The following is a 13,793-nucleotide window of genomic DNA, read 5'->3' on the forward strand; positions in this document are numbered from 1 at the left end:
AAATTATAATGATTCTATATAATCATCACAAGAGAATTAATATGACACAAATATAAAGGTAAAGTGAATAGTGTTAATTCTGATTTCTCTATCACAATCAAGTAACATAAATTAATAAATCAAAGCAGTCATCAGGTTACTGAGAAATAACTTAATTTTATAAATTAGAAGAAATTAAATTATAGGAATAAAAGGAATTTAATATATCATAGTGTAAATTATAATCATCCATTGTTAGTTTAGGAATATCATAAGAGGACATCAGATTTATTTTACACATTTAAATTTTTTTAAACTTTCATTTTCTAAAATATTTATATTTTTAATTTTTTAAAATATTTTAAATCTTTAAATTTTGAAGTAGATGCTTTTAAAAATTCGACTATTATGTTATCTATATAAATTAAAAATTTAGATGTCATATTAACCAGAATTTTTTTTTTGAGGGGGTCACACCTGGCAGTGCTCAGGGGTTACTCCTGGCTCTAAGCTCAGAAATCGCTCCAGGCAGGCTCAGGTGAACATATGGGATGCCAAGATTCAAACCACCATCCTTCCACATGCAAGGCAAATGACCTACCTCCATGCTATCTCTCTGGCCCCTAAGTGAAATTTTTTAATTTAAAAAATATTTAAGGGCTGTAAAGGTAACACAGCAGTAGGGAATTTGCCTTGCATATGGCTGACCTGGAAGGAACCTGGTTTGATTCTGGTATCCCCTATGGGGAAAATAATGGAAGATACCAAAACCAGACAGTCATATGAACATTAAGTAGAAATAAATGATCAAACTTAAACACCAAATTTAAAGCCAATAAAGCAGAATCGACACCCAATCTACAACATGATAGAAACAGAGGGGACCACTTATACTAGCAACAGGAGGGAGTAATGAAGGGGGATAAGGGATGCATGCTGGGAACAGGGGTGGAAGGAGGACAACATTGGTGGTGGGAATGTCTCTGATTCAATGTCACTATGTGCCTAAAAGAATTACTGTGAAAGATTTGTAATTCACATTGGTCAAAATAAAAATTAAAAAAAGAATGTCATTCAATAAAAAATAAAATTTAAATACACACACACACACACACACACACACACACACACACACACACATACACACAAATTGCTCCTGGCTTGCGGGACCATATGGGACTCCTGGCGTCCTAGGCTAGCGTGTTCAAGGCAGACACCTTACTGCTTGTGCCACTGCTTCAGCCCCCATATTTTAGTTTTATAATGCATATGATTATTTGTTTTGATTCACACTCAATTGTACATAGGGGTCACTTTTGATTCTGTGCTCAGGGATAATTCTTGGCATAGAAGGGGGACCTAGGTAGTGCTGGGACTGATCCTGGTTGCTTTCACACAAATCAAGTGACCTAACAACTATTATTTCTCCATCTCCATCACCGTTGAAACACATTTTTTGGGGGGTCACAGTTGGCAGCACTCAGGGGTTACTCCTGGCTATGTACTAAGAAATCACCCCTGGCAGGCACGGGGGACCATATGGGATGCCGAGATATGAACCACCGTCCTTCTGCATGGAAGGTAAACGCCTTACCTCCATGCTATCTCAAAGGCCCCCATTGAAACAAATTTTAATGGAATGTAGCATCATGTGGGAAAAAATTCAAAAGTGACAGGAAAAATTAATTTCATCTCTATGTAAAATTACTTATGGATATCAATTATGGATAAATTCCTTGACCATAGAATTCTGAGAATCCTCTAAAACTAATTTTTGGCTGAATTTGTCAATGGCCATAGATAAAATGAATAATAAAAATATATTTTACTAGATCAATGCAAGACCTACAAAGGAAATGATATATAAGGCAAGTGTATTTTTAATATCTTTATTTAAGCATCATTATTACAAACATGTTTGTAGTTGGGTTTTAGTTATAAAAAGGAACACCCTCTTTCACCAGTGCAACATTCCCACCACCAATGCCTCCCAACTCACTTCTGTAAGGGGAAGTGTTTAGAAGCTTCTTAATAAAATCAACAAAGAACTGAATAATAACATGAGCGGAATTTTTACAAGTACTAATCATTTGATAATCAAAAAACTGGAGCATGAGTTTTATTTTCTTCTATTACCTCTATTCTTCCTGATAGCATACTTATTTTTAATGATTTTGTGTATGTAAAACTGGGTAGTGTCAAAAATTACTGAATACTTACATAACAATATAGATTAATTCTTGACATGAACAGTAACCTAAATTTATATATTATATATTGACACCACTAAGTAAGCATATAAAACTTTGTTATTTTTGCTGTGGTGTTCAGTCATGCCAAAGGTTCTCTGATATTTTATGACACCAACTATCTCATACTTCATATTTTCAATATGATGATACATGTGTATATATTATATCAAAACAAACGCAATCTTTATGTTCTGTTTTAGAAGATAAATTATGCTTACAGATGTGTATAATGTTTAAATTGCTATTTACAAAATTAAGCAAAAATTAAAAGTAATTTTTATTGTCAAATTTTTTAGTCATTATCAGAACCTAGCTGCATGAATTACCAACCTTATTCAAGGAATATATATTCAAGAAAAATTTATAAATGAACCTTTGGTATAATTAAAGTTCAGATCTCCTGAGATCAAAGTTATTAATTGACCGAACTTTTCATAACATAGGATGAGTTTGAGGAATAGATTTTGGTATAAAACTCTGCCTTACCACACCAGATTCCAGAAGGACATACTTGCTCAGAGGACAACTGTTGAAAAAGATTGAGAGTAGAACTAAACATAAATTCAAATAGACTTTTTAATAAAAAATTAGATTTTTAATTCTCAAATAGGCATCAAAAAGAAGTGATTTTTTATTTGAAAGGTATATTATATATTTAAAATACATTAATGGGTGGTAGCATATGCATCATCCAGAATTGTCACCAAAGATCTCTATCTGCTTATCATTAACATAATAACCTTAATAAGAGCAATTGTATAGGAAATAATGCTCTGTACAAAGCGGCAACAGAAGTTTAACCTAAAGAGTAGAGATAAACTTAATTTTAAGCCCTTATTTTCTAATTTCATGATGTTTACTCATATTGATGAGACAAATAGATATAAATGCAATTATAAAGGTGAATTTTCTGTATATTGCAGTGTTTTTCTTATTTTATAATCATAATGTATGTTATTATCAAAAAGATAATTGAAATAGAAGGACATTTTATTTTGATTCTGAATTACAGGTAAGTCTAATTTTACATTCCTAATATTTTATACACATGTTTCTGTCTGTTTGTACTTTATAAAGAGAAAAGTGCTTTTATATTTCTGCATATTCTTTTAAGCACTAAAATAGTGCCTCAAATGGCAAGCATGAAAAAATGTCTTCATTGAGCAAATACTTATAAAAAAACAAATAGGTAAAGAGGAACAATTGTGATTGTGAGTATAGAAAAATTAGTTGTCTATAAAATATGCATATTATCTGAAGCCTGTTTAAATTTCTAATGTAGTGATAAATATTTGCATCATAGCTGCATTAATTATAATCTGTTTTACATCAATTATTTGTATCATACTTAGCAAATAAGTTTTTAATTGATAATGGGATAACTGTATATGGGTTTCTTTTTTAATATAAAAATTCTACTTTTTAAATTTTGTTCATTGAACAATCTATAATAAATTGATATTTTTATTATGTCAAGATCATCATGGATATCAATATGCTGCCACAGCACTTTTTAAGAAATAATTTCCCTTTTCTACAGTTTAATCTCCCTCTTGGACTTCTCACAATTGAGGTTGCATTTTAGGAAAAATAGGTCTAAGCACTTTAATCCTTAATTAAATGATTAAATTAAAGTTTCTAAGTTTTCTTTCAGTTGATATACATTGTATAGAGCTATATTTTTTTTTTTGGTTTTTGGGCCACACCCAGTAACGCTCAGGGGTTACTCCTGGCTATGTGCTCAGAAGTTGCTCCCGGCTTGGGGGACCATATGGGACACCGGGGGATCGAACCGCGGTCCGTCCAAGGCTAGCGCAGGCAAGGCAGGCACCTTACCTTTAGCGCCACCGCCCGGCCCCTAGAGCTATATTTTTAACACAGCTAAGCACTGCTCTGTCTAAGGAACTATCACAATGCATCTATATAAATTATTTTAAGCTCATCAAAAAATCCATTAAGTTTGCTGTTAGATGCTAAAAAATAATTTTAATAAAAATAATAAATTAAACTTGAAATAGGAATCTATATTTTATTAAAGTGATAAATAATTATTTGTTAACATTTATTTATTATTTATTATTAAAGTGATAAATAATTATTTAAAGTTTATTTGGATCACAATACAATGGATCAGTGTAAGAGAAGGCATATCTCATCAGAAATCACTGAAATATATCATTCTATTCCCCTATTATTGTGAGTACTATCTTACACAAAATTGTGAACCTGGAAAGCCTAACATTTCCTTAAAAAATTAAAAGTATTCGGGGCTGGGAAGGTGGCGCTAGAGATAAGGTGTCTGCCTTGCAAGCGCTAGTGTAGGATGGACCGCAGTTTGATCCCCGGGCGTCCCATATGGTCCCCCCAAGCCAGGGGCGATTTCTGAGCGCATAGCCAGGAGTAACCCCTGAGCGTTAAACGGGTGTGACCCAAAAACCAAAAAAAAAAAAAATTTAAAGTATTCATAATTTTATTCTAGTTCGTAGTAATTCAAGATTGGTCTTAATCTCTTAATCTTAATCTTAATCTTAATTTGAATGACATGAGGGTGAATAATAATAGGTCTATAGACATGAATCCTTGCTAACTCTTGTTGTTACTCAGCAGCTGTGTTAAAGTTCTGTGTTGACAACAATGGCTGAAAACAATATCACTCAGGTGACCTTCTTCATTCTCTCTGGATTTTCAAATCATCCTGAACTAACAGTCTGTCTGTTTTTGATATTTCTCTTTATCTACCTATTTACTGTTTTGGGGAACCTCGGTCTCATCGTGTTAATCAGCATGGACTCTCAGCTTCATACTCCAATGTACTTTTTCCTGAGCCATTTAGCTTTTATTGACGTATGTTATTCTTCCACAATAACACCCAAAGCTCTGATCAATTTCCAGTCCAGCCAGAAAAGCATCTCTTTTGTGGGCTGCTTCGCTCAAATGTGTTTTTTTGTGGGTTTGGCAAGTAGTGAATGTTTTCTTCTTGGCTCCATGGCCTATGACCGCTATGTAGCCATCTGCAATCCCTTACTGTATTCAGTAGTTATGTCACAGACGGTTTGTAACTGGTTGGCAGTGATGCCATATCTGATTGCTTTCACTGATTCAGTGATAATTGCCTGCGTGATCAGTACCTTGCCCTACTGTGATTCCAATGTCAACCATTTTTTCTGTGATACCACAGCTCTGATGGCTCTGTCCTGTGGCGATATTTCCAGCACAGCACTCATGATCTTTTTTTTAGCTGGCTTCACTATTACTTTTCCACTCTTCATTATCACTGTCACTTACATTGCCATCATCTCATCAATCCTGAGAATCCAGTCTGCAGCAGGTAGGAAGAAGGCTTTCTCCACTTGTGCATCTCACCTCATGGGGGTAACTATTTTCTATGGCTCCCTGACTTTTACCTATTTGCAGCCTGATGACTCCTTATCCCTAACTCAGGCACAGGTGGCCTCTGTGTTCTATACCGTTGTCATCCCAATGCTCAATCCATTGATCTATAGTCTCAGGAACAAAGATGTAAAAAATGCTCTCCTGAAAGTCATACAGAGAAAAGAATTTTTCATGAAGAATCTAGGATGTTTTAAATAAAAATGTACTTGGGTCAATGAAAGCATTCAACAGCTCTCCATCATTAGAGCAATCCTAATAGCAGAATGGTACTAATTGATCATTTAATTGTAAATTTTGGGAGACACCAACCATTTGGTTCACTTTTTATGTAATTACGAATCTGAAACCATAATTTTTTTTTAGAAATTATTTAGGTAGGAATGTGCTAAGATTTAAAGAGATATCTGAGTAGTCTCTGTATTTATTCCTGAATATTCTTTCAAGAATATTCTTTACGAGCTTATAGTGTATGAAAAATGTTCAGTTATTATTAAATTACTTGTTCACATCATGTGTGAGTTTGCTTCCTCTGCGACTAATAAACATATGCAGAAAATTTGTACAATAGTAGGGAATGGTCAAAGTCTGATGAACAATGTGCAATGACAGTTGCTAGGTTGAGAATGAAGGCAAAAGAAGAAAACTAACAAAAGTCATCATAAATCAGGGGAGGGTCAAGGGGCAAATGAGGTAATTAGAGAGATAAGAATATTCAAGGAAACACATAAACTGGCTAATGGACAGGAATTAATTGATTTTCAAGATGTATTTTCTTATAAAGCATATACTAATTAATTATATGTGATCTTTTATTCTCTTGGGTTATACTAAAAAGCTACATGTACAAAGTAAAAATGTTGATTTCTGGCTGAATCTCTATGTAATCATAATGTCCCTCTCTAAATACAAAGACTACATATTGTAGATATAAATGTGTGTGGGACTGATGAAAACTATGGGTATAGGAGTTGCAGCATATTTCTGAGATTTTAACCATATAGATGGAGTTTCTAATTTCCCTAAATCAGTCAGAAGGTCTCTCTTAGTCATGTAGCAGTGAAAATATATTCTGGATTTGAGGGTAAATTTCTTTTGAAAAAAAAAAAGTTTATTTTAAAATTTATTGAGTTCTTCGGGCATTGTAATATCAATCCTGTCAATAGTATATTCCTAAATACTATCTGTATTCAACATAAATAATTCACTGGTTTTCAAAGGTACAGACACTAATATTTGAAAATCATATTTAAAGGAAATAAAAATTAATTTGTTAAACCATTTTGAAATGAAGATATACATTTTGTAGTATTTCTAATATTCTGAACTCTCTATGAGAAGCATTTTTGTTTTTCATGTTTGTTCTTATACCTACTAAACATACACTCAGTATTTCCTTAAATATTTTCTATTTACATATTAAAATAGTGATGAATTGATATATTAATATCTGTATAGTACTTTTCTTTTTAAATAGTAGGTACAATAAGCATTTGGAGGATTGCACTTTATGTAACTATATGGAACATTAGCTGTGTTTAAATTTATCTATAATCCTCTTTCTGTAAAGAAAAAACACTGGTTATCATTCTTACAAATGGTTGAAGGTAATTCTTGTGAATGAATCTTTACATTTCTATAGATCTATTTGCTTAAATGAGAAGAGCATTCCCTTTTCCTGTTACATTCTATGGTCTATTAACATAATTGATGTAAAACAGCTTAACAAAATAAAAACAAATCAAAATTCAAAGAATAGTGAGATTGGGTCAGAGATACTGTTGATGTGTCCATCAATGCTAAGAGAAGAGGTGAGGTCCAGAAACATATAAGGATAAAGTATTTACTATAGGTGGAAAAGAGAATATTTGAATAAACAAACATTTTAGTGTCACAAAGCTAACTTTCTCTTAACTAATTTTAATCGATGGCAGTAGTTTTTTTCAATTATAGATACATCCCTTTTATATATTAATATAGATAACTATGGAAAAAAAAACTGTTCTCCAGTCTAGTAATTGAAAATTACTCACAGTTCATCACAATACACATTTTAATTGACCTATTAAGAGGTCATAGATTCTATTAACCTCATCAACCCACAGAAATATTACAGTCCATAAGATTATAACTAGGTAAACTTAGGGAATTTTTAATTAGATTTAACGGAAGGAAAATAAACATGTCATAAAAATATATGAAAAATAACTGTTACTTTAGTTATGTGTGAAACAAGAATAAAAATTAACCATTTAAGCTCATTCAATATACTTGATGGACAATTTAATAGGAAATAAACATTTTGAACATTTAAAACTTTCTTTCAACGTGGAAGGTGAAGATCTACATATCTAGGGGTCTGAGAGATAGTACAAAGTAAGGCGATTGCTTTACTTTGGGAGGTTTGATTCTCAGCATCCCATTTGGTCCCCCAGCCTGCCAGAGGAGATTTCTGAGTGCAATGCCAAGAGTGGCTCCTGAGTACAGCTGGGTGTGGCCCAAGAACCAATCAATCAATCAATCAGTAAAGTTTAGGGAAAAAGATCATATATTTAGGCAAGCATATCTCTTCTCAAGTGTTTTTCAAAAACTCTTTTAGATTCTTAAGGTTAGAATTTTTATATTCCTTAATTTTCTGCTCAAGTTTCTAGAAAACCTACAAGCAATGTCCTAAACTACATTTTGAACGGGCTGTTTGTTCCCCAAGTCACCCTTAATCTCTTAAAACTAGTTGGTCATATCCTATTCAATGTGTATGATACTTGAAGATGATTTTCTAGTCAGGCATAGTATTTCTAATACATACAATGCTTAGAATTTATTTTAAATTCTGCAATTAACAAGCTCATTATAAAAAAACGTATCTGACACCGAGAGATAGAACACACAGCGGTTAAGTTATTTGTGTTGCATGCAGCCTACCAGGCTTCTATCTTTGGCATCCTATATAGTCCCCTGAGTACTGCCAGGAGTAACCCCTGAATGCAGAACCGGAGAAATCATTGAAATTCAAAGGGTGTGCCCCCCCAAAAAATACAGGCATCAAAATACATTGTCAAAATAAAATCTATGGAGAATGTCCTACAAAGTTGGAGTTTCTGTAAGGTTGCTTTTTGGGGGGCTCACTCTACAGAAGTTGTCCTGAAGTTGATAGGTGAGCTGGAGGCAAATTAACTTATTCAATTTATCCCAAAACAAGAGTCTTTGAGTTAGGGCCAGTGCAAAAGCATAGCGGGTACAAACCCATATTGGATTTCTGGCACTGCGTATCGTTCCCTGAGCCTGCCAGGAGTAATTTCTGAGCACCACCAGGTGTAGCGCAAAACAATCAAAAATAATCTCTGATTTCAATGTTAAGTATTCCAAATGCTTTTAGATTTCAGTGTGAGGCTTCCAATTGTGATTTAGCTGCTAATAATTATGTCTAAAAAGAGTATTTTTCTCCTTGTGTGCACACAAAGCTGAGGTTTGTAGATTGGTATTGATGAGAAAGCTGAGTGGATAGTTTGACTCGCAGTTTAAATAAATCACAGGGTTATGTGTGTGTGTGTCTGTGTGTGTTTTGTGTATGTATGTGTGTTCCTTTTACCTTACAGAATATTTAACAAAAGAGAATACAAACTATATTCATTGCAAAGATCATTCAAATTGTTTCTCCTATTAATCTCATGATAAACAATGAAATAAATAGTATTACTCTTGCTTTTAACAGACATAGCAGGCATAGATGAGTGACTTTATAAGAATTGTCACTTTCATGGAACTGAAAGATTAAATAGGTGGTTAAGACCTTGTCTTGCATACTACTACCCAAGTTTAGTCCATCGACACCCCCAGGAAATATTTAGCTTTATACTGTAGGAACAAAACCTTGCAAAAACATGAGAGAATCAAAAATAAATAGGTAATTAAGTCTTATATGTCATTCTTATTTTTTATTTTTATGCCTTTATTTATTTTTTTAATATTTTTATTTAAACACCTTATTTACAAACAGGATTGTAGTTGGGTTTCAGTCATATCAGATGACACCCCACCATCACCAGTGCAACATTCCCATTACCAATGACCCAAATATTACTATTTGGGTCACTATATGTCATTCTTAACTAAGGAAATGGAACAGAAATCTGGAAATTAAGTTGTGAGGAACATAATTAACAAGAAATTGAGAAAAGCTAATGTTTAATAAATGAGTTTGGGTTATGCCTTAAAGATAACCCTTTATATATAAAAGTTGTCTGCTGGGGCCGGAGACGTGGCACAAGTGGTAGAGCATTTGCCTTGCAAGCACTAACCTAGGATGGGCCATGGTTCGATCCCCCGGCATCCCACATGGTCATCCAAGACAAGGGCTATTTCTGAGCACATAGCCAGGAGTAACCCCTGAGTGTCACAGGGTATGCCCCCCCCCAAAAAAAAAGTTGTTTGATAATAGTTTTATGGTTGTTAACGTTTTCCTTTCTAATCTCTTTTAGCAGTTTGATTTCTTTTAGAGAGATCAAAAGACATGATCTTCTTGGGTCCCGAGAATTAGTACATGTCATTTTAATAAAAAATATGATTTCTACTTATATATCATGAATCAATGTTCAATGCTTTATAATTGTAAGATATATTACCACTTTATTTCTTATTGATAATGACCCTGGTTGTAATATCTTAATATATATATTTTATTTAAACACCTTGATTACATACATGATTGTGTTTGGGTTTTGGTCATGTAAAGACCACCACCCATCACCAGTGCAACATTCCCATCACCAATGTCCCAAATCTCCCTCCTCCCCACCCAACTCCTGCCTGTACTCTAGACAGGCTTTCTATTTCCCTCATACATTCTCATTGTTAGGATAGTTCACAATGAAGTTATTTCTCTAACTTAACTCATCCCTGTTTGTGGTGAGCTTCATGAGGAGAGCTGTAACTTCCAGCCCTCCTCTCTTTTGTGTCTAAAAATTATTATTGCAAGAATGTCTTTCATTTTTCTTAAAACCCATAGATGAGTGAGACAATACTGCGTCTCTCTCTCTCTCTCTCTCTCTCTCTCTCTCTCTCTCTCTCTCTCTCTAACTTATTTCACTCAACATAAAAGATTTCATGTACATCCATGTATAGGAAAATTTCATGACTTCATCTCTCCTGACAGCTACATAATATTCCATTGTGTCTATGCACCACAATTTCTTTAGCCATTCATCTGTTGAAAGGTATCTTGGTTGTTTCCACGGAGTCTTGCTTTGGTAAATAGTGCTGCAATGAAAATAGGTGTAAGGAAGGGATTTTTGCATTGTATTTTTTTAATATAATTTTTATTTTGATCATAGTGTCTTACATATTGTTGACAATAACATTTTAGGTACATATTTACATAAAATCAGGGGGGATTCCCATCCCCAAATTGTCCTCCCTACCCCTCCGTTGTTGTCCTACCTCCCATTTCCTCTTCCCTCACCCCCAGGGTGGCTAGAATATGTGGTCCCCTCTGTATCCAACCCACTACTTAGTAGTCTTGCACCTGTTTGGTCTTGATGCCTCCCTTATCTCCCCCTCTAACTGTAGGCAGGACTAGCTAGTTCAAGTTGCGTGGTTTTGCCTGAGAAGGAGAAGATAAATAAACTGGGGTAAGAGTCTAATACTCCCAAAATGGGTGGAATCCTTCTAGAGGTTCTCATCATCGATTTGGGAGATGAAGGAGAGAAAGAAGGTGAAACACTCCACCAGTACCAAAAAAAGTGTCAATTATCCAGTGAGGACTCCAGCTATATCGATAAGCACCACAGAAAAACAGCCTAAAAACAAAGCAAAACAGACAGACAAACAAACAAACAAAAAACAGAACAAAAACAAACAAACAAACCAAAAACACGCCATGGTCTTGAAATAAGAAACATGGCATAGCACATAACGAGGGAAAAGAAAAGAATAGAAAAAAATAAGTATAATTGGGGACGACGATTTCAATAATCACACCCAAACAGAGAAATCGACCAAAATAGATAGGTAAATAAAAATAATAATAACAATAATAAATGAAGGTAAAAGATATATATGTATATATATATATATACACACACACACATATATATACATATATATAAAATACTAAGTTTTTGTGCTTTTTGTATTTTTGTTTTTTCCCCTCCTGCCCTGGCACAGTAAATATTGGGGTCATTCGAAAAGGAATTCACATGGCTTAAGAAATATGGGGTTTCTCCGTCCTTGGAGTATACTGTCATGGGATCAGCTCCAGACTTTGCTCAGGATCATTTATTCTCCTGGTGGTGTTTTTTGGCGTGTGGAAGACTTCTGTTCTGTCCAGGGTGATACACTCAGAGCTCTGTGTTTAGAGGTCTCAGTATCTGCACAGATCCTGAGGTAGGATTTATGGTGAGGTCAGTCTTTGTGGTTCTAGAGGTTCTGTTACCTCAGTGTCGTTTTAGTCCATCTTCTGTGGTTGGTGACCTTGGTCTTTGCACTGAACCTAGGATGGCACCTAGGTTAGCGTCTTTCTTTGTGCTTCCAGAAGGCCCATTCTGTTGCAGTTGTCTCTGTCAGACCTTTGGGACTGGGGGTCATTTGCATTGTATTTTTGTGTTCCTAAGGTATATTCCTAGGAGTAGTATAGCTGGATCGTATGGGAGCTTGATTTACAGTTTTGGAGGCATCTCCATATCGTTTTCCATAAAATTTGAACTAGATGGCATTCCCACCATCATTCCCACATCCCCGCCAACACTGCTTGTTCTCATTCTTTGTGATGTGTGGTACCTCATATTTTTTTTTGATTTGCATCTCCCTTATGATTAGTGATCTGGAGCATTTTTTATGTGTCTTTTGGCCATTTGTATTACTTCTTTGTCAAAGTGTCTTTCCATTTCTTCTCCCCATTTTTTGATAGGATTAGATGTTTTTGTAAAGTTCTGTCAGTGCCTTGTATATTTTGGAGATTAGTCCTTTTTTTATTTTATTTGCATTAAATATAGTTTACTCTTAGCAGAGTTTTAATTAATATGTAGCTTGAATTAATACAATTTCATATTCAATATACAAATTAATTTGATTAACAATTTTTGACTGATCTCTAGTCATATGCCTCTGTTCTTACATTGCAAAAAGTAGGGGCTGGAGTGATGGCACAGATGGTAGGGCATTTTCCTTGCATGAGTTAAACTAGGACAGACTTCGTTCAAACAAGCAAAAAATCTGGAGGAGTCCTAGAGACTATAAATATCAGTTTAAGAAAAGAAACGGAAAAAGAAAGAAAAATATAAAAATAATACAAGAAAAATCAACCCCCCCCAAAAAAAAAACCCCAAAACCAAGCAAACAAACAAAAGACCTAAAAAACCCACAGCAATAAAGACAACAACCAAACACTAACCATGGTCCTGAAATAAAGATGATGCTTCAAGGGCAGAAAAACCTTGTATCTCTTAGGCCAGGGAAATTCCCTTTCTAATCTCCCAAATTTTTACTGTGCCTATCACCCCCCCCAAAAAAAAATTAGAAACTGCCTCTTAAAATTGCCAAGAGACCACATGAATGCCATGGATTTAACTTGGGTCTGTAGCAGGCAAGACTAGTGTCATATCCATTGTACTATCTATCCAGCCACAAATTACAGAGTTTTAAATATGCATCAGGAGATTACCTCATTGTTAGAAAGGAATAAGGCATTAGGCCAACAAATATATCTATCATGTGATACTTTATAAAGCCTCACAAGTTTGTTACCTATATTTGACTAAATGTTTCAAGATCCTTTTCTCTTCTTTGACTCTATGTTGATTTTTTAAAAAAATTTATCTAATTTTGTTTGAGGGACACATTTGTCAGTGCTCAGGGTTTTCTCCTGGTTTTGTGCCCAGGGATTATTTTGTCAGGGCTCAGGTGACCAAATGAGATGCCACAGATCAACCCTAAATTGACAGAGGACAAGGCAAGTGTCATGCTCATTGTATTAACATTCTGGCTTTCCATTTTATATTGAAATAGTATATACTGTAAAATGTTAGTTTCTTTAGCCCTTTTTCCCAAAATAATGTAAAGGACAAGAAACAAGTAAAATATATAATTTTTATAACTACTCATGTTAATAAATGATTATTTTAGTTTGTACTATTTACCTTTTGATACATCAATTATTTATATTGTACAATTTTAATT

At 34.2% G+C, this 13,793-nt stretch overlaps 1 protein-coding gene across 1 annotated transcript; it reads left to right on the top strand.

The window, feature by feature from the left end:
- Positions 1 to 4,865: 4,865 nt before the first annotated feature.
- Positions 4,866 to 5,822, top strand: LOC126018676 (olfactory receptor 8I2-like). Its single transcript, XM_049780775.1, has one exon. The coding sequence runs from the start codon at positions 4,866 to 4,868 to the stop codon at positions 5,820 to 5,822; it is 957 nt and encodes a 318-aa protein (XP_049636732.1).
- The last annotated feature ends 7,971 nt before the right edge of the window (positions 5,823 to 13,793 follow it).

Source organism: Suncus etruscus, chromosome 9 (genome assembly GCF_024139225.1).
Source record: "Suncus etruscus isolate mSunEtr1 chromosome 9, mSunEtr1.pri.cur, whole genome shotgun sequence".
NCBI classification, from domain to species: Eukaryota; Metazoa; Chordata; class Mammalia; order Eulipotyphla; family Soricidae; genus Suncus; species Suncus etruscus.

What these genes read in the sequence shown, in the direction of transcription:
- LOC126018676 (XM_049780775.1), top strand. Translation starts at nt 4,866, where the DNA reads ATGGCTGAAAACAATATCACTCAGGTGACCTTCTTCATTCTCTCTGGA.